Source organism: Talpa occidentalis, unplaced genomic scaffold (assembly GCF_014898055.3).
Source record: "Talpa occidentalis isolate TD23 unplaced genomic scaffold, MPIMG_talOcc4v2.1 talOcc4.7, whole genome shotgun sequence".
NCBI lineage: Eukaryota > Metazoa > Chordata > Mammalia > Eulipotyphla > Talpidae > Talpa > Talpa occidentalis.
In genome coordinates, this window is record NW_023605083.1 from 4,837,161 (window position 1) to 4,858,489 (window position 21,329).

General features: G+C 55.1%; 2 protein-coding genes across 3 annotated transcripts in view; one reads left to right on the top strand and one right to left on the bottom strand.

Moving 5' to 3' along the window:
• Positions 1–585: 585 nt before the first annotated feature.
• TBC1D13 (TBC1 domain family member 13) lies at positions 586–16,476 on the bottom strand. Its single transcript, XM_037491631.2, has 12 exons — positions 16,400–16,476; positions 15,357–15,430; positions 13,828–13,868; positions 13,168–13,229; positions 12,936–13,035; positions 12,074–12,156; positions 10,422–10,581; positions 6,997–7,207; positions 6,386–6,549; positions 5,363–5,523; positions 5,127–5,184; positions 586–3,764 (listed from the first exon to the last, which is right to left on the bottom strand). Exons 1-12 carry the CDS (start codon positions 16,420–16,422, stop codon positions 3,699–3,701), a joined length of 1,203 nt encoding a protein of 400 aa, XP_037347528.1. The 5' UTR covers positions 16,423–16,476; the 3' UTR covers positions 586–3,698.
• Positions 16,477–16,714: 238 nt separating this feature from the next.
• Positions 16,715–21,329, top strand: part of ZER1 (zyg-11 related cell cycle regulator) — a 32,065-nt gene continuing 27,450 nt past the window's right edge. For both annotated transcript variants that reach the window (XM_037491612.2, XM_037491616.2), the window contains exons 1-2: positions 16,715–16,953; positions 17,054–17,138. The gene's annotated coding sequence lies outside the window, so the exon portion shown is untranslated. The remainder of the gene's footprint in view (positions 16,954–17,053; positions 17,139–21,329) is intronic.

Below are 21,329 nucleotides of genomic sequence, written 5' to 3' on the forward strand. Positions count from 1 at the left end.
TCACACATGCCGCTGCGGTTTGACAGGCGGCCGCCCGCAGCCGTGGTGAGGTTTATTCTCGCTGTGATAGGGAGGGCTGGAAACCAGAACTGCAGTCTTTCCACTGGCATCTCCTAACAACTTTCATTCAGGTTGAAAAGGGTTTCCCTCCCTCTCCCCGCCCCCTTCCGGGGACCCTGGCAGCTCGATGGCCTGGGGACATGGGCCCGCTGGGGAAGCCGGGGCACCAGCCTGCACTTGGGGCTGTCCAGCTCTGGAGCAGATGCTTCTAATCACCTGCACCCTGGCTTTGGGAGCCCTCAAAGCAGCAGCCTTTTAGGCCCATGCTGTCACCCCCCCACTCCAGCCTCTACCCCAAATGAGGGTGTCCACTGTCAAAGGCCTGTCAGCCTACCTCACCCCACGGAGGCTGGTCCCAGAGTCTTATATAATAGAGGTTGGAATAGCAAATGTTCAGAAATGGGGGCTGATTTGGGCCATTTTTAGAATGTTAACATGTGACAGGTCACTGCCCGCAAAATCACTGCAACTGCCTTCCTACCATGGTAAGTAATGCAGTCACTCCTCCTCAAGCAGGATGACACAGTACCGTCCTAAGGATTTGGAGGTTCTTTCATATGTGAAAGGGCTGCCCCTGGCAAAGCAGCAAGAGTAAGGGGGGAGAGAGCACAAATCTCTATCAAGACAGTGATGGGGCCTCCCTGGTGGCCCAGCAGGTTGAGCGCAGCGCTGTGAAGCTGTTCCTAGCCTCTGCAGCGCAGGTTCGATCCTGGATAGCTGGGGGAGCTACCCACATGGCACAGCGGACCTCTCCTGTCTCGCCCACTGCTCCCCTCAGCAGTGTATTTTGGTTGGTCTGCCTGTTCTGTTCCCTGCTCTATCTCTGGTGAGTCCTCTCACCCCCCGCACCTCGGGCCTGTACCCCAGTTCCTGTATGCATAAATAAATCTTTAAAAAAGACAGTGATGATGGTAATACAAATTTTTAAGATCTGCTAAGCCTTAACATGTCAGTGATTTTTCTCCAGATCATGAGGCCCTGGTGACTCGTTTTTCAATTTTCAAAGTTTTTTCAAGCCAAGCAGTAACGCGCTGTGTAAGGTCATGTGTAATACCCCTCCCCCAGCTGCAATGAAAACAGCTGAATGAAGCTGAACAGCTGCTTCGACCCCAACCTCCAGGCCTTTCCCTTAGGCCAGCCCAGAGCCTCCTCGCTCCACCCTTGCTCAAACTTCTTTTCCTGCTCTGAGGCCTCAGACTTCAGGTCATTACAGCACCAATGCCCACTGCAAAGAACACATGATTTATTCAACACAATTTGTCAATAGCATTGATTGAAGGAACAAAACAGATGAACAAACAAAAGTGACTAACATTCCAACCCTCGGAGCAAGGCCTGCCGAGGAGTGCAGGGTCCAACCTGCATTTGTCTGAAGTCCGGGGGCAGCTTCCCTAGCAGGAAGCCTCAGATGCTCTGGCTCTCTAGGGACCTCGAGAGCCTGGGAGGAAACTGGCCAAGGGCAGGCCCCTTCCTCAGGTAATATCCCACTGGACATAGTCCTGACCTTCACTCCAAGGTCAAAGAGAGGACACTGGACTCGGGTCTGCCACAGAGGCAAATTAGACGCAGTGATTCAAGTAGCATGGCCCCAAAAAAGAAGGCAGGGGACAGGCAAGAGGGAATGCATCAGGTGTCTAGGCAGTGTCTGCTGGGTCCCAGGTGGTGGCCCAGGCTCACTGTGAAGGGGTCAATGCGGGACTGAACCAGCTGTCGGGTTCTGGAAAAGGGTGAGCCAGGCCGGTGGGAGTCAGGGTGTCTCAAGCCCAGGCAGGGGTGTCTGGCGAGGATCCCAGGGCTCACCTCCCAAACCCTGCGGTAGTGCTCAGTGCCCCGGCAGCGCGCACCTGCTGGAGAGCCAGGAAGTGGCAGGGGCCGTGGAGACCATGAACTCCAACTGTGGGAAGTCAGGAGGATCGTGTCTCCAGCTCCTTTCTACCTCCCAGCCCCAAACCAAGCACTTGCCAATCTGTAATAAATAACCAGAGCCCAAATAAATAATAAAAATCTCCCAAATCCTGTGTTGGGGAGAAGGGAGCAAAAAAGCAAGTGCATCAAGTCTAAGCGGCACCTCAGTGCAGCCTGGCGAAGGAGCGCCGCCTGGGAAAGCGGGCCTGGGCCCAGTCAGGCCTGCTGGGCAACAGGAACCCCATCTGCCAGACGCAGGGAGGTTTCGGGGCACAAGGACTCCTGGGGCATGGCTCCTAGGAAGAGGACCCGTTACATGTTACCCAGTCCTCCAGACCCAACTACCCGCTTCCTCCCAAGAGGGAGAGGATTTGGTCAGAACAAGCCCCCCAAACACACACGCACACACACACCTGGCTGCTCCTGCTCAGAGACCACCTGTCCCAATCCCGGGGACAGCCCAGCAGCACCCAGACAAGGGCCAGCACTTCCTTCAGCCAGCCTGAGGGGAAACCTGCTCTCCCAGCACTGACAGGATCCAGGCCCTCGAGCTCACTCAGCCCAGTCAGGTCCCTGTGGCCCCTAGCTGGGCCTCAGCACGGGAAGTAGGACTCTTCTGAAGCACTTGGACCCCAACCCCCGGACAGCACCGCCATCCTGTCCTTCGCCTTTGGGAGAGAAAGGCCCAGGGGGAACTGTGCGGAAGCCCCAGCTGCCCCCCTCCATCCCTGGGCAGCCAGAGGGGCGTGGTCTAACGTCAGGCAGGCCATCATTCTCCGGCAGCTTTTGGTTTCCACGATTTCTGTGGTGGAGAGCAGGTTCCGGGCCCCATAGTGAGGCACTGTGGACGCCCTCCCTGTCTAGTGACCTGGGAGTATGGGACTAGGGGATGCAACAGGGGACAAAGGCCAAGGTTGACCTCTAGGGGCTTTGCTGAGCCATTCTGTCCTTGGGGTTCATGGGAGTGGAGGAGGGGTGCAGAGGACAAGAGGCTGGGGATAAGGCACCCCAAGAAAAGACAGAGTAATGGAGAAGTAGACAGAATGAGTCACGCCCACCCTCGGAAAGCAGAGGGAGGCGAGAGGAAACAGGCAGGAGTGACAACGGAGAAGCAGAGCCCTGGAGGGACATGACACCCCCTCACGTACACACAGACGCAGACAGAGCAGACTCCTGGGGGATGAAGACACATGCCAGCCAACGAAAGGACAGACACGACACGCGCACTTCGAGGGACACAGTGAGACTGGGCCTGGCAGCCTATCAGCTCCTCGTGGTGTCACCTTCCCCATGGAGACGCCTAAGCACCAACCCCTGGAAGTGGTTTCTGGCTCATTTGCCAAGCACCTCCTCCAACCAGAGCCCAAAGACCAGAGCGGAAGGGGAGCAGGGAGCAGCAGGGCAGAAGCGAGGAGGGCCCCCTGCCAACCCCCAGGGCGCCCCATCTGGCCCCGTCCAGGAAACCACCTGGGCAGCTCTGGCCTTCCTCGGCAGCTCGGGCCATAGGTTCCAGGGCTGAAGAACAGGGAGGCGTCAGGGCTCGGGTGAGGAAGGAGCATGGCACAGTGTGCTCCCGCGGGAGCGGCCAAGGGCGAGGGGACCTGGGTGAGAGGCCTGGAGCTGGCCATCCAGCAGCTTCTCCTTGGCTGGGAGCCCACAGCTTTCTGTGCCTCCCAGAGCTGGGCACTGGCGTTGGTGGCTTCTCTCCCAAACCTGGGCCTCTCACTGCCAGGCTACATTGAGTCTTGGAGTTCCTTGGCTTTCTGTAGGATCTGGCAGACATCTGTGATGGGGTAATCCTGGGCACCAGAAAGGCCAACAACACAAGTCTGAAGTCAGCTCATCTTCACCACCATTGCCAACCAAGCCCTCCCCCCAGGACCTGGCACCACGCTGGACCCTGGGCCTCAGGGGCGGGGACCACACGTAGCTAACTCTATACCAACTGTAGCACTAACTTAACCCACCCAGAGAGTTTCAGCCCCACAGTCTCATCTTTCCCCACCACCTGCCAGAGAACACTGCGCTCCATTCGTAACCAGCCTGGTTCTGGGCTGGATGCAGACCATGCATTCACTCAGTCACCTCAAAAGCCCAGTAAGGGGGTGACTGCTCAGGCCCATTTTATAGACCTAATCAATGAACTTATTGGAAACCAACCCCAGGCCAGGCTGGTAAAGAAACTAAGGCTTAAGAGGCGGTCACTTGGGGGCCTCCCTGGTGGCGCAAGGGGTTAAGCACCACACTACGAAGCAATCCACAGCCTCTGCAGCATGAGTTCAATCCCCAGCCAGCCAGGGAGCAACCCACACGGAGCAGCAGACCTCTCCTGACTCGCTACTCCCCTCAGCAGTGTACTTCTTCTTTTTTTTTTTTAAAGGATTGTTTTTTTTTTTTTTTTTTTGTAGAGGCATGTTTTTATTTATTTGTTTGTTTGTTTGTTTATACATGCACTGGGTACAGTCAGAAGCGCGGGAGGGTGACAGAATTCACCAGAGCCAGAGTGGGGAGCAGCAGAGCCAGAGCGGGGAGCAGAACAGGCAGAGTGACAAAGTACACTGCTGAGGGGAGCAGCGGGCGGCAGGAGAGGCCTGCGCGCCATGTGGGACCCTCCTCCGGTGGCCGGGGAGCAGCCTGGGATCGAATCGCAGCTCAACCGCTGCGCCACCGGGGAGGCCCTCAGCAGTGTACTTCGGTCAATCTGCCTGTTCTGTTCCCCACTCTGCCTCTGGTGAATCCTCTCACCCTCCACAGCTACGGCCTGTACCCCAGCTCTTGCACACATAAATAAAAATAAATCCTTAAAAAAAAAAAAAAGAGGCAGTCACTGGTTCAAGTTACGTGATCCCCTCCCACAGGCTCTCGATCCTTGAGCCTACGTTCATGACACCCCGTGCTTCCCGTCACCAGGGACAAGTGTTACTCCATTCCGGGTGGCGCTGTGTCCGGGTCTGATTCACTTAGCAGAACACTTGGTTCAGAGAAATCAGGTCATTCATTCACTCAACCCCACCCCGCCCCTGGAAGGTCAGTGGCAGATCAAAGCCAGATCCGCCTCAGGAGTCTGGACTCTGCTCTAGCTGCCCCTGCATGTCACAGTGGCTGGCAAGGGTGGGTGCCTGCTAGGTGCCTGCCCCCCTCACCCCCACAGACTCCATTACCTGCAGGAGCCGCATGTTTACGGTAAAGTCACCTTCCAGCAGCTGCTCCCGGATCAGTCTATGAGAAACAAGCGGCAGGAGCGTTGGGACCCCGGGTGGCTGAATGCCTGTCCCCCGGGGTCCCAGCCTGCTCCTCCTTCATCACCATGCCGCCAGCGTGCCCCCAGCCTGAGATTCCAGGGGCTCATGCCAGGCCCCAAGGACAGCCGCCCGCCCTCTGTGGCAGCCCCACTCACACGAGCATGGCGCAGCAGACAAGGAGAAGGAAGTCAAAGCGGCTGTCGTCAGCAAAGAGGGAGTCCCAGATGCGGATGACATCGGGCAGCAGGAACTCCTGCGACAGCAGCAGCGTCAGCCAGCGGAAGGCGAAGAACTGGGGCTTGATGTTCTGCTCTTGCTGGGGAGGCAGAGGGGTGGCATGGGGTGGGGGGCAAGAATGCCACCAGACTATTAGACTGAATTCAGACCAGCAGCAGGGCCTGGGACCTATGCTGGGGACCGCTGAGGGGTGGCTCCGGGCCGCCTGAGAGCCTTGCTGGGTTCAAAGGCAGCTGTGCTCGCTGCCAGCCCACGGTCAGGTATTCCAACACTTCGGGAAAGACCAGAAACCCAGACTTTTTTATAAGCCCTCCAGATTTATAAATGATAGTTTAAATTCTTCCAAAATGCTATGACCTCGATGGCCAGACCAGAGCCCATTGCCCAGGCCCTTACAACAAGCCTGGCCTTCCACTCCCTCTAAGACGTCACCTCACAAACGCGCTCGGCACCACTCTACAAGGCAAGCGTGCCCCGCAGCTGGCCCCCGAAGGTCAACAGCAGTGCACGTTGGTAACACAAGTCCAGATTTGTTTAAAAAGAAAGCTTATCCTTACTTCCCAGGTCACAGCGCTTTTGTTTATATGCACGTTTCCTTTCCAATGCGGTTTCCTGAAATAAGCTATTATGCGCTCCAATGATTTTCAAATGATTTTTAGTGTGTAAAAGTGAAGTCCATGGTTTTCACAGAGGACTGTCACAGCTGCCCTGATGCAGCCTGAGTGCACAGCCTCACGGGAAGGCACCCGGCACACCCCCTCCCAGCCCGCCGCCTGTGTCCCTGGTGCCGCCTCTGGATGCGGCCAGCACTGGCCAGCGCGGCAGCTACTCTACAGCTCCAGACTCCAGCCAGACCTCGGCCTGGGCCTGGGCTGTCCGGGAGCCTCGGCCCGCTGCCCCTGTCCGTCTGTGCGCCCACCCATGCGCTCCTGGGTCCTCACCAGCTTCAGATAGAGTTCTACATCCTTATCCTTCAAGGTGGAATACACCTTTTCCATCTTGTAGGTGATGCCACACTGCGAGTCGTCCAGGCTCTTGATGAAGTTGTCCCGGATCTCAGCCATGAGGTTGGTGAAGCAGAAAAAGGTGTCGGCCTCTGCATGCTCTGGAGGAGACGGGAGGGTGAGTGCCGCCTCGGGGAATGCTGCCTTGCTGGCAGCCTGTCCCTGCCTCCTCCGGACCTGCCCCCACCAAGTCACCCCACCCTCCCCGTCAGGCTGTCCTTCCGCTGCCCCTGACCATGCTACACCCCCACTAAGCACATCACAAATTTCTTCTCAGGTCTTCTGCCAACACTGTATGCTCACTCTCCTGAGGACACTGCCCACTGTTATCTGAGCCTGTCCCTCAGCTGCTTGTAAGTACACCTCATCTCCTCGGCCAGAAATTAAGTTACAAATCTCAAGAGATCAGCAAACACCCAACACTGTACAGCATCTGAGAGCCGATCCAGGCTCCCCTCATCTGGCAGAGGAGAAAGCAGTAAGGCACAATTGACTGCACCCTCGAGCATGGCTCTGCTCAGGGCGTGGGCAGCCGAGGGACCCTTTACCTTTCCACTCGCTGTTGGGGTCAGTGGCAAAGGTATAGTAGAGGGGCCCCACGATCTCGTTCATGCCCTGCACGTAGGCGATGCCAGGATTGAGCTTGGCATAGATGAAGAGGATCCGCTCCACCACCTCCCAGTGGGCCTCACAGCCGTTGGGCAGCACCTCGTACTCGTTCAGCGATGAAGGTGCGGAGGTCTTGTGTGGGGAGCTCATCTGGGGGAGAAGGCGGGTGAATCATGAACAATGTGTCCTCACCCTAAATGTTTACCATTAAGCTTAGACTTGAACTCCACTCACAGGGAGAGTCCTCGGGGGCTGGGCCCTCCACCAGCAGCAGGAAACAGACAAATCCAACATGCAGGATGCTGCCCAAGACAGCTGGCTCAAGTCCAGCTTAGGATGGTAAGTGCCAGGAGAGGGCTTACCACTGCAGTGAGGGGACTGCCTGAGGAGGGACATGAAGGAACTTTCTGGATAATGGCCATATTTCCTGTCTTGATCTGGTTGGCAGTTACGATACATCCGAAAACATTCATCTGGTTTTACATTAACATCTACGTGTTTTACTACATGTAGGTTAAACTTTAATTTTAAAAAGGCTTCAGGGGCCTCCCTCATGGCCCTAGGGGTTAAGTCTCAGCACTACCACCGTGAAGGTCCCCCTCGACAACCTGAGTTCGATCCCTGGCCAGGGAGCTACCCATATGGCGCAGCAGACCTCTCCTGTCTCACCTGCTGCTCCCCTCAGCAGTGTACTTTAGTCCATCTGCCTGTTCTGTTCCCTACTCTGTCTCTGGTGAGTCCTCTCACCCCCCGCACCTCTGGCCTACACCCCAGTTCTTGTATGCATAAACAAATATAATAAATCTTTTAAAAAACAATCAAATGTTTTAGGGGGAAAAGCAGCAGAGGCCCACTCCAGATCAGGAGACTAAGAATCACAACACGCCAAGGCCAGGTGTACAACCAGATTGGGTCCTGATTTGGAAGGACAACAATGACACTGTCCCCGACTCAGTGGAGGACAGCCCCGATGGGAATGTGGTGCTGCCAGGAAGTGCTGTTCACCTGGCAGATGTGCGAGCGTTGCTGACGAGGGTGCAGTTCTCCTTGAGAGACACCTAAGTACTCGGGGCGAGGGTTGGAGTATTGACAACTTTCTCCCTACGCCTATCCTCTCCCTCCCTCCCTCCCTCTCCCTCTCTCTCTCTCTCTCACACACACACACACACACACACACACACACACACACAGAGCAAGTGTCAACAACTGCTGAGTTCAAGGGGAGCACAAAGGTGTACGCTGAATTCTAATTTCCTGTCTCAAAATTTTCATAAAGTAGGAGACGAACAGAGTTGACACCTGCTAAAGCCTCATGCAACAGAGCAGGGGCCCAGCACGCTGGTCAGGATGCTCAGGAGATGTGACCCGATGCCTGGGGTAACCTGCAGGAGAGCACCCCAGGCAGACACAGACAGCGACGGTGCACGAAGGCGTCCTGGAAGCATGGGCCTGGGCATGGTGGATCCTTCCCTGTGACACTCCAAGCGTGCACACGCAGGCACGGGTGACACACACAGTGCTAACATGTCCCAAGAGCTGTCCACATGAGAGATGGTGCTCACCAAACATTCCTCCATCTCATCCTCTCAGCTACCGAGAATGTTCTCTACGTGTCATTTTCTTTTTTTTTTTTTTTTTTTTTTTTTTATAGAGGCATGTTTTGTTTGTTTGTTTGTTTGTTTTTTGTTTATACGTGCACTGGGTACAGTCAGAAGCGCGGGAGGGTGAGAGAATTCACCAGAGCCAGAGCGGGGAGCAGAGCAGGCAGAAGGACCGAAGTCCACTGCTGAGGGGAGCAGCGGGCGGCAGGAGAGGTCTGCGCGCCATGTGGGACCCTCCTCCGGTGGCCGGGGAGCAGCCAAGGATCGAACCGGCGCCGCAGAGGGTGCGGGCAGCCTCGTAACCCAGTGCTCAACCGCTGCGCCACCGGGGAGGCCCTCTACGTATCATTTTCAAGATGGGGCAACTGAGGCCACATCTTCACACGTCTGACATCCAGCTTTGGCCCTGGGACGGGAGCTGGCTGACTCCAGCATCTGCGGGCCAGGCCTCAGAGAGCCCAGTGCCTCTAGCTTCCCCAAATTTGCACAACCACGGCCTCATTTCACACTCCTGGTGATTCAAAAGCCAGGCAGGGCGGAAATAACTGTGCCCCATTTATGGCAGGCAAGAAGGTGCCCCTGGTAGAACCTGCCCAGAATCAAACACACAGTCTATTTTAACTCACACTGCCCAAACTGGAGTCCAGGGGGCCAGACAAGAATCCCTGGCCAGGTTCTCTGTACAGTGCAAAGCTAAAGTGGTAATAGCTGGGCGCTCAGGCCCCAATTCCAGAGAAATGAATGACAGAAGCCAGGACACCAGCGTCCAGGGCACCCACACAGAGGGCCAGCGGTCACTTCGCCAAGGGTGCCCTTGCAGGCCCCAGAGCCCTGTGGTGACAAAGGGCTGCTCTCCCAGAGATGGGGGGCCTGGGCCCAGTCAATCCACATGGGGAAGCTGCCGCTGTACAGCCTTTAGCATGTCAGAGGCTGCAGACAAGGGTTGCCTGTTGTTGAACAATGACAAGTTTTCAGAACATGAGTCCTGCTACCAAAGGAGAAAAACAGTTCATTTGTTTTAACTATAAGCAGCTTCTCGGAGTTACCAGAATCTGCTGGACACCGTGCATGACTCGGTCAGCGCCAGTCCTATGGCTGCCGCCTTTTAATTCTCAGGTCCATGCCTGCTCTAGCACAGCCCCAGCCACCCAGGCTTGCCTGCCAGGCAGCCTCTCCACCTCCTTCCCGCCCCCTCCAATCAATAACCCCCCTAGCATGCACAAACTCTTGTAAGAATAGACCTGAGGACCTGAGCCACCTCACATCACTGCCCTCGGGACACAGGCCTCGAGGGGAGGTCTCCAGCCTCCTCTGGCCACCCTCTCCTCCACCCGGCTTCCCTCCCCCAGTCACGCTGGGCCCTGCTATTCCTTGACCACATGTCACTCAAAACTGCTGGAGGATGTACACATATGCCCACCCAGAACCTGCAAAGTTCTTCCTCTTCATCCTGCAAGCCTCAGCTTCCATGTCACCTCCTCAGGAAGTTCTCCCTGAACCCCAGACAAACTCGGCAATCCCCCAAACCTTGTTCCCATCACACTTGCGGAGCACAAGCATCACAGCCTGTCCCCACCCAGCAGGGCCTCCCCCGCGCCCGTGTCACCCTAAGAGCGGCTTTCAGAAAGAGCCTGGCTGGACCCGGCCTGCCTGGACAAGCAGTAGGGCAGGTGGTCATGGGCCCAACGAACATGTGGTCCAGGGGAAGCAAGAAGGAAAAGGCTGTCACAGGGAGTCCCTGGGGCCCCCACAATGCCTCTCACATTTGTGACCCCGCTGCGGTTCCGGGCCACTGTCTGGGATTTCAGCGTCGTTTGTTCCACGCGCTTACGAAGGGTCTCAAACTCATTCTGGGGGTCCAGGATGAGGAGGCACGGGTACTCGGTGGCCCTCTGGAAGAAGGATATATCTGGGCACAACCTCCTGTCAAGAGGGAACAGGAGACAGCACTGTGACTCAGGTGGGGGTGCTGGCATTCCGTGCGCACTGCAGCTGGGCACACCAGCGTCCCAAAGGATTGTGTGCATTTTAATAACGCTTTATTTAGAAAAACAAGTTTTAAAAAGCAGTATCGTCCTTGTACGAACACACACACCCATGTTCTTACACACGCTTACAGACACACACACATCTTTTCAGTGTTCTCATGGTCTTAAAGTCCGGCTCTTCAACTACAAGTAACTTCCTTTGTCAAAAATGTTCACCTAGGACGGACGGGGCGTGGACTGGGGTGAGCTTTGTAACAGGAGGGGAGGTCTGGGCAAGTTACACCCTGTAGGACGTTCTACAGCTGGCGTGGGAAGATGTCCAAGACAGAGAGAGCAAAAGGCACGCCGGGCGACAGCGCCAGAGCACGCAGCTGGCAGGGCGTGCAAGCTGGCCTCTGAGCCCCAAAGCAGACGCACTGAGGGACGTGCCCCGACCGCCAATGTGAGACGGAAACTGCCTCCCCAGAACCAGGTTGGACACGTGGCTCTGGACATAAGTGGGGCCAGAAAGCACCTCGGGGACATGTGGTCCCTTTGCTGCCTGGCCGCGCGGCCCAGCCGGGTATCCGCCTGGGGCCACAGGAAGATGGGCCGGGCAGAGGCGCAGCGCGGGCTGGTGGGGCGGGAATCTTGCATGGGCATGGGGGCTCCAGCCTTGCGCTTGGGCCACTCGTCCCCCAGCACACAAGGACCCCTCCAGCGCCTCACTCAGCCGCTGCAGACAGCAGAGCCAGTGCCCCCGCGTTTCTTGACCAGGGGAAAAGCTGGCACATGCATGCGTGGTAATTAATCTTTTTTGAAAAATACACCTCTGACTCTGTCCCGCCCGACCCACAGCCTTGGGATCAAGTCCCAGGTCTGACCCCCGCCTCCCTGAGTGGCAAGCTACTTCTGGGACAGCCATGTTGGCGGGCCCTCAGGGCCTGCCCGCAGCAGCTACACGCCCACAGCGGCCTTGCGTCCCTCACCCTCAGACCCTGCTTCCTCAGCTCTCAGCTGAAACCACCTCCACAAGCTCTTCCTAGAGAGCATGTACCACAAATGTGAATTCACTGAAGATCTTTCTTCCCAGCTTCCCCCTCGGGTTCTTGCTCGGTGAGGAGAGAGGCCACGCCTGTCTACTCCATACTTGACCCTGCGCGTGGCAGCGAGCTGCAGTTTGGAAGGACTGATCAGCTGAATCCATAAATGCCCGGGCATGACTGAAGCCAAGCGGGGGAGAAAGGAGAGCGGCGTGTGGGCGCAGGGTCCCACCCCCACTGTGCTCACCGCCCCAGGCCCAGGCAACCAAGCGCCTGGGCCACCCTCTAGGACAGCTCACTAATGGTTCCTCAAACAGCCCTCAGTGGGCTGGGCTGGAAAGGGCAATGACAGAACTGGAAACCCCGGGGTGTCTCAAGGCCGGCTCCCCCTGGGGCCCTGCTTACCGGACATCTTTGTCTATCTGCAGCAGCACCTCGTTGTCCTTAAAGTATGTGTTCCACCGGCTGTCAGGGTTGGGGTTGAGAGGCTGAGGGAGAGAAGCAGCCCCTCAGCCCGAGGCCCAGCTCAGGCCCTACGGGCACACCCCAGTCCAGAAGCCCAAGAGTGGCCTGGCACCAACAATCCCATCAGGGGCCTGGCTGTGGTTCCGAGATAGCCCCCCAGCTCGAGGGGCAGCACGTCCACTGCCCCACCACTGCCAACATCACATCCAAACTGAGCAGCTGGCAGCCTGGTCCCGTGCTCTGCTCTGAGCCCTGCCCCACCTGCAGGGACTCGGTCCTTTGGGCCCACTGCTTGGACCACCGCTCGCGGAATGCACAGTAATGAATGAATGCTCACTAGTGCTTTGAGTTGCCAATTCCAGGCCTTAGAGAACGGGATGCATCCACCCACTACTACTTCCTGCAGAGAAGCTCTGAGGGAGGAGCACAGGACTGGAGGAGAGAACGAGGCCTCCTCCAGGTCACAGAAAAGCAGCTCATCCTCACTCCCACCAGCTCTGCTTTTCCTCAACTATAAAATCATGGGCCCTTCCTCCAGGAACAGGGACGAGTAGGAAAGGAGTCTGTGCACTCTGAGGCCTCTGGGCAGCCCAGCTATTGCTAACCTTCAGACTGGGCCTGGAACGGGGTCTGGAGAGAAATTATGGCCTTCAGGCTGAGCAGCCAAACGAGAGAGGAGGTACTAAGGGGGCCAGAGGGAACCAAGTCAGCTGCACTTTTTCTCTGGGGTGGGGGGACATGCTCCAAAGCCCAGCATCTCCCCACTCTGCAGCCTCAGTCCCTGCTGCTGACCCCTACTCACGTGGTCCTCAAAGGTCACATCCTCCCTGGACACACCCATGTTGGCCTTGGCAATGCCAGGCTGGATGATCATCTCCCTCAGGAACTGAGAATACAGCTCCCTGCAGATGAAGAGAGAGGAATGAAGCCCAAGCCTGCCCAGGAGCCCAGGCCGGGGCAGCTGGAACAGGCAGGGCAGGTTTGGCCTCTTTCTGTCTCTATGAGGACCCCTGCCTCCCCCGTCTCAGGCTCACCTCTGCTTGGCCAGGATGGAGGTCCATGAGGCTCTCTCCAAGGGGAGGTAGTTCAACAGAATCTGCACAAGAGGAGAGGAGCAGAGCTCTGGCAACGCCCCAGCCCAACCCTGTGCAGTATAGGTGGAGGCTCACAGGCCTTAAGAGAAATGTCTGAAGCAGCCCAGAGAAGACCAGCTGGGCTGGAACCCTGGAAGGCAGGTGCGAACTAGGGGCAGCCTGCCCGTTCCCCCTCCCACCCCCGCTGCCTCCCTCCTTTCAACCTAAACCAGCCCTTTCCTCTCCTTTTTTCTCACACAGACTCTTGCAAATGACGAAATCTGGCCTGGAAACCAGGACCCTGGGCTTCTGCTCCCACCTGGGCTAATAGCTGTGGGCAAAGTAAGGCGTCACTCCCACGGACTGCACAGCCCGGGAAGCAGAGGGATTCGCCGGCATTACAAATGTTCTATCTCCCAGGGGGCATTTGGGGGAAGGGGGGGTTTATATCAAAAGGAACAAAACCCAGAACTTCCCAGAAGAGCTTCCTTAGACAAGCGAAGAAAGGTGCAAAAGAGTAAGAAGGTGCTGGGGGGACAGAGGTGGGGGCTGGAGGGACGACCCCATGCAGGAACCCAGGGACTCTCAGCAGAGCAGCAGCCCCACCCCAGGCACACCCACCTTCCAGCAGAGGCACCGCAGTCCGCCCTCACAGGGGATGCCTGTGGACACAGCAGGCAAAGGTCACGCCCCAGGCCACAGCCCCAGAACCCCCAGCCCTCCACCTTGAGGCCAGCTGGCAGGGAGCAGAGTGGGCAAGAAGGACTTCTTCAAGAATACTTCTCCACCAGAAAGATGACCAGTCAGATGCTGATGCCAATACTATGTGCAATTTCGCTCCTTGACTAGCCCCACGCAGAGCGCCCTCCGTTTGGAATTTCCTTTGGAGGTTCACACCTTCTTTCTGATCCTGTGTGTTTCTTCCTCAGAGCCACTTTTCCTAACCGCCCCCACCCCCAGCCTCCTACCACTCAGAAGGGTCCCCATTATAAACAAGAATGGCTCATGACTTCTCCTTGGCAGCATCCACCTCAACTGGAACTGTCATCTGTGCATCTCTCAAACACCTGTGACCACTACTCCTGGGCAGACCCTAGAAGGACAAGACTCATCTTTGCCTCCTTTTCCCAGCACCCCACACAGGCAGGCCAGAAGGTATTCCCCTTCGTTTGTGGACTATAATCTAAACTGTAAATGCTAGTGTTTTATAGACACAACTGCACTCAGTCCTCATTACAACTCTAGGAAGCAGGGAGCTTAGCATCAATGTCCTCATCTTATAGACTAAAGACATTTATCTGCAAATACAGAGCAATCAAGGGCTACAGGTCACGAAGGTCTGATTTTAGAGCCCAAAGAATGCCCATCTAGAGGGTGGGCACAGACCCCAGGACTCCTCAGTATCTTCAGGGCCTAAATATTAGAAAAACAAACCTCTGCAACACTACTGGGAACCTGGCTAAAGTAGCCATTGCTACAGTCCCTAAGACTGTGAACAGGAGCTGATGCCCCCACCTTGCACTTGCATGAGAATGAACAAGCTCACTCTAGAATTCCTTGCCCACAAAGTTACAAAGCAGTGATAAGAAGCTATACAGAACACCTTGGCGTGTTTTTTAAAACAAGCTAAGAGCAGGTTATCTCTGCATTGGAAAGTGAACCATGCCAGGGAGAGCAAAGTCAAACATTGCTAAGGTTCAGTTCCTTTAAGTCACCATCTCAAGGCTAGAATTTTACCAGTAGCCAAAGTTCATTATTGCCCGTGTTGGCTTTGATCCCAAGCCATGGAGAGAACCAGGAAACACGCTGCAGTTAACCAAATTTTATATCACAGGAAGTTCACTGAGGGATGAGGAAAGACCCGAACTCATCCCAGAGAGTGTGCTTCCCACTGTCATCCTCCCACCTCTCTCCTCTCCAGTTACTCTCAGAAGCAGTAAGCACCCTGCCCGAGCCCGGTGACTCGCTAACTGTGCCTGCCAATACTCCAGGATCCCCTCCAAGCTCAGGGCAGTTGCAGAATCTAGAGAAGACCCTCCCTGGAGTCAGGCTGAGCCTCAGAACTGAGCAGGTGTACTCTCAGCACCTTCCCCCATCCTAGTCACCACATTGCTGTAGGAAATTCCTGAAAATGGAGAGATGCCTCTTACCACTAAAACTGAGTTCCCGAAGCTTTTCCAAGGCAATCATGGGCTCTTTCAGGACATCCTGGAAATCTGCAATCCTAGAAGGAGGTTGAGGGAGGCAAATGAAGCACACCCAATCCCAAGAGGACAGGCTTAGTCACCGCTCCTAAAGCCCACAGCTCCCTTACACCACCAGTCTCCAGCTTATTCCTCCCTCCCCTTCAGGACATAAACAATGCCCAGTCCTGGCCAAAGGCAGCTTTGGGGAACTCTAGAGCTACAGCTTTCATTTTCCTCTAAGTCTAGAAACATAGAGATGTTCTTGTCTAGAGATTCTCAAATGGAGAAACACAAAATCAGACTCATTCTAATATGTAATGGTCAGACATTTATTGGCCACTTCCTGCAGGTCAGGCCCAGCCCACAGAGGCACTATGTGAAGTCAAGAACCCTTGGAACTAGGAGTAATCTGATCCGTCGGCAAAGGACCTGAGTAATCTGCCCGCTGCTCTCCAGGCTCAAAAATATAACCATTAGAAGACATGTGGGCCTGCCTGAAGGCAAGGACAAAAGGTCCTAAAAATGAAGCCCTGGAAGAAAAGTGAAGAGTGAGCAAAATTTAGCCAGCGCTCCACGATATGGCCTGGGGGGACGGGGAGAGGGACAGACTGGAAAATCCAGGTTCTTTGGCATTTCTAGAAGGAAAAAAAAAAAAGAGCAAGGGGCCTTGTGACATTTGGAAAGAGACTATTGGGGCAGAGGAGCAAAAGGGGAGAAAAGGGCGGAGGGGGGCGGGGGGGACCGGGCATCCAGGCCCTGGAGGAGGAAGAAACCAGGGAAAGGGGGAACTTGAGGCTCCAGCGGGAGAGGGCGCCCCCCGGGGAGCCGGAGAAGCGTCTCCGCGTCTTCACCCCTCGGGCCCAGCAGCCCAGGCGCTGGACAGTGGGCGTCGGAAACCCTCTGCCGGGGGGTCCTAGCTCCTAGCCGCGCCCGCTCCCCCCTCCGCAGGGCAGAGAGGGGCTCCTGGCCAGGAGTGATCCGGCTGAGTGGGCCCCGCGACCCCTTACCGGCTCTTGTGCAGACTCGACATGGTGTTGACTTCCGGATCCCCCCGCCGCTCCTCCGCCGCCGCCGCCGCCGCCGCCGCCGCCCCCCAGGGACGCGGGGCGCTCGGCAAAGGCCTCCGGCCGGAAACGCAGCCGCCGGCAGCACGTTCCGGTCGGCCCCGCCCACACCGCTAGGCCCCGCCCCACCGCGCTCACCGGTGGCCCCGCCCCCAGCTGCGGCCTGAGGATGGGTGGGCGGGGCTCGAGGGGCCCGCGCTGGTCCCCGCCCCCACCAGCCTGCGCGCGCTGGGGCCCAAGTCCTGGCCGCGCAGGCTCGGCGCCCCGGCTCCCACCTCCGCCTCCCTGGGCCTCACTTTGTCTCTGCGCCGTGTACTCCTCAGCAGTCCTCTGACACGTTCCTCGCCGGCAGTGAATGACCGCATCGTCTTTCATGGGTTTGCACCTTCGGGTTAAACTATGCAGACCCCCCCAGTCCCTGCACGCAGGCACCCCTGCTGGTCTGTTCACTGCTGAACCCCCACCGCCTATAGTGGTGACCCGCACTGAGCCCACAGGTCAGTAACTATTAGATGGAACAGCAGGATTACAATTCGGTATCCTCTTGACCTTTGGCGATCACCAACTGCAGTTTCCCTACTTCTGCTGTCATTTCAGGCAATAGAGAAGGAGAGTCAAGATTTCAGAATCCTTCCCAAGGAAAGAGAGGGGACTCCTCCACAGCCATTTCCTCTGGGTGTATGTACGTGATTGTTTATTTATTGATTTATTTTTAAAGATTTATTTATACAAGAGCTGGGGTACAGGTCAGAGGCGCAGGGAGTGAGGATTCACCAGAGACAGTGGGGAACAGATCAGGCTGACTGAAATGCACTGCTAAGGGAAGCAGCGGGTGAGACAGGAGAGGTGTGCCCGGCCATGTGGGTATCTCCCTGGCTGGCCGGGAATCGAACCCACGCTGCAGAGGCTGCCCGCAGCTTCACAGTGCGGCACTTAACCCGCTGCGCCAGTAGGGAGGCCTATGACTATTTATTTTTTTAAAGATTCATTTTTTATTTATACAGTAGCTGGGGGGTACAGGCCAGAGGCATAGGAGCGTGAGAGGATTCACCAGAGACAGAGTGGGGAACAGAACAGGCAGAGAGACTGAAAGCACTGCTGAGGGGAGCAGCCGGTGCGACAGGAGAGGTCTGCTGCGCCATGTGGGAATCTCCCTGGCTGGCCGGGAATCGAACCCATGCTGCAGAGACCACAGACAGCTTCACAGCACTGCGCTCAGCCCGCTGCACCACCGGGGAGGCCCTGTTTATTTTTTTATTATTTTTTTTTTTTTTATAGAGGCATGTTTATTTATTTATTTGTTTGTTTTGTTTGTTTGTTCTGTTTACACATGCACTGGGTACAGTCAGAAGCGCGGGAGGGTGAGAGAATTCACCAGAGCCAGAGCGGGGAGCAGAGCAGGCAGAAGGACCGAAGTACACTGCTGAGGGGAGCAGTGGGCGGCAGGAGAGGTCTGCGCGCCATGTGGGACCCTCCTCCGGTGGCCGGGGAGCAGCCGGGGATCGAACCGGCGCCGCAGAGGCCGCGGGCAGCTTCGTAACCCAGCGCTCAACCGCTGCGCCACCGGGGAGGCCCCCCTGTTTATTTTTTAATATCTCCACAGATCAGTAAAATCTTTGTAGCTGAACAACATCCTTCCATACCCCCACAGCGGTCAGGTGCCTGCCCACAGGGGCATCACTGCCCAGTGGAAAAGGCCCACAGATACCTGTTGTTTATCCTCTCAACCACCATTTCTGCCCCCACTGTGTGCTAGGTACTGCGCTAAATGGTTCTGCATAATGGGAAGATCAAGTTCCTTTTCGTGCAACATAAACATGACTTCACTGCACAACAGGAAAGGAATTTTTTTTAAAGATTTATTTATTTATGCATACAAGAATTTGGGTGTAAGCCAAAGGTACAGGGGGGTGAGAGGATTCACCAGAGAGAGTAGGGAGCAGAATAGGCAGATCTACTGAAATACACTGCTGAGGGGAGCAGTGGGGCTAGGCAGGAGAGTTTGCAGTGCCATGCGGGTTGCTTCCTGGCCGGATGGGGATTGAACTTGTGCTGCAGCGGCTGGTGATAGCTTGATAGTGCTGTCTTTAACCCCTGCACCATCAGGAAGACCCGAATTTTTTTTTTTAAGTTAAGGTTAGTATTCTTTTTTTAAAAAAAAAAAAGATTTGATTTATTAATGCATACAAGAACGGGGCGGGGTGGGGCGGGCAGTGAAAAGATTCACCAGAGAGAGTGGGAAACAGAACAGGCAGATATACTGAAATACACTGCTGGGTGGAGCAGCCAGTGAGACAGAAGAGGTCCACTGAGCCATGTGGGTCAATTCCCTGGCTGGGGATCTAACTCAGGCCTCAGTGGATTGCTATAGCTTGATAGCACTGAGGCTTAATCCCTGTGCCACCAGGGGGTTAATATCCCAGAAAAGGAATATTTTTTTCAGCTAAAAGGAATAGTAGTCCACCCTTTCAAACGTTGGTTAGGAAGGCCGGGGAAAACACAAATAATGCGTTAAAAAAAAAAAAAGGAGGGCCTCTCTGGTGGCACAGGCGGTTGATCGCAGCACTGTGAAGCTGTCCACAGCCTCTGCAGCTTGAGTTCGATTCCCTCTGGCTGGGGAGATACCTACATGGCGCAGCAGACCTCTCCTGTCTCACCCGCTGCTCCCCTCTGCACTGCATTTCAGTCAGTCTGCCTGTTCTGTTCCCTGCTCTGTCTCTGGTGAATCCTCTCACCCTCCCACACATCTGGCCTGTACACCAGTTCTTGTATAAATAAATAAATATTTTTTAATTTTAAAAAGAATATTGGCAGTCATCTGGGGAAAAATTAAGCTCTATTCATACCTCACATCTGGCAGAAACATTAATTCTAGATGAATTAAAGCTCTACAAGGGAAAATTCTATGGAATTGGAAGGAAGATACATAGGGAAATGTTTATAATCTGGGAGATTTCATGGCCCAGTAGCCATGAAAGATAAGACATATGTAACTACATAAAATAAAAAATCTCTATATGGTAAAAAGGCAAACATGGAGGGGGGTATATATGCATTCTTCATGATAAAATATTCACACCCCAAAATGTGCAGAGTTCCTCAGTCAACAAGAAGATAACACACACCCCAAGAAGAAAAAGGGAGACTCATTCATTCCTTCAGGACATTTGAGTGGGGCCTCCCTGGTGGTGCACTAGGAAACTATCAACTTAGCACTATGAAACTATCAACGAGTTTGATCCCCAGGCAGGGAACTGACCCACATGGCACAGCAGATCTCTCCTGTCTCGCCCACTGCTCTCTTTCAGTCAATCCACCTGTTCTGCTTTAAAGATATTTATGAATAAAAGAACTGGGGTGCAGGCCAGAGTTTAGGGGGGAGAGGACACATCAGAGACAGAGTGGGGAGCAGAACAGGTGGGTTGACTAAAATACATTGCTGAGGGGAATAATGGGTGAGACAGGAGAGGTCTGTGCATGTGGGTCAGCTCCCTGGCTGGGGATCGAACTCATGCTGCAGTGGCTGCAGATTGCTTCATAGTGCTTAACTCCTTGCGCCACCAGGAGGCCCTAAATAAATAAATCTTAAAGAAAAAAAAAAGACATCTGAGTGCCTGTGATGTAGCAGATATGTTCCAAGTCTGGGAATTTATCAGTGAACAAATGAGACAAAAACTCCTGCCCTGGAGCATTGATGTTTCAGTGCGGGAGACTTATCTTACTTTAGTTAGGTAAGATAAGTAAGCTGACTGGTATGTTAGACGGTGATAAGTCCCAGAGAAGAGATGAGGGAGAAATGGGTAGAGGAGTGATGCTGTAATTTTATTTTATTTCATTTTATAGAGGCATGTTATTTATTTATTTATTTGTTTGTTTGTTTGTTTTGTTTATACATGCACTGGGTACAGTCAGAAGCGCGGGAGGGTGAGAGAATTCACCAGAGCCAGAGCGGGGAGCAGAGCAGGCAGAAGGACCGAAGGACACTGCTGAGGGGAGCAGCGGGCAGCAGGAGAGGTCTGCGCGCCATGTGGGATCCTCCTCCGGTGGCCGGGGAGCAGCCGGGGATCGAACTGGCGCTGCAGAGGCCGGGCAGCTTCGCAACCCAGCGCTCAACCGCTGCGCCACCGGGGAGGCCCTCATTTTATTTTTTAAGATTGGTTTATTTTTATACAAGAGCTGGGGTAAGGCCAGAGGCGGGGGAGGGTGAGAGGATCCACCAGAGACAGAGCGGGGAACAGAACAGGCAGACGACCGAAATATACTGCTGATGGGAGCAGCGGGCGCGACAGGAGAGGTCTGCCACACCATGTGGGATCCTAGCCGGCTGGCCGGGATCAAACCTGCGCTGCAGTGGCTGTGGACAGCTTCACAGCGCTGCGCTCAACCCGCTGCACCGCCGGGGAGGCCGATGCTGTAATTTTAAATAGCAGAACAGACGCAGACAGGACATTGGGCTCCACAGAGACAGCACCAGGCAAGTGAGCACTGGGAGATTCTGCCTCACTGAGGAAAAATAATTAAACCCAGGCCAAGGAGCTCCCAAGAAGCAGAGGTAACATGTCACCATATGCTTTTTTGTGTGCAAACTTGCCAGGAGGAGCATAAGCAGCAGCACCCAGATGCTTCGGTCAGTCTCTGGAGTTTTCTTTAAGATTTATTTTATTTACTTATGCATATAAGAACTGGGGTGTAGGCCAGAGGTGTGTGTGTGTGGGGGGGGGGGGTTGAGAAGATTCACCAGAGATGGAGTGGGGAGCAGGACAGGTGGATCTACTGAAATACACTGCTGAGGGGAGCAGCGGGGAGACAGGAGAGGTCTGCTGCGCCCTGTGGGTTAGAGTTTTTTAAGAAGCACTCAGAGAGGTGTCTGCAA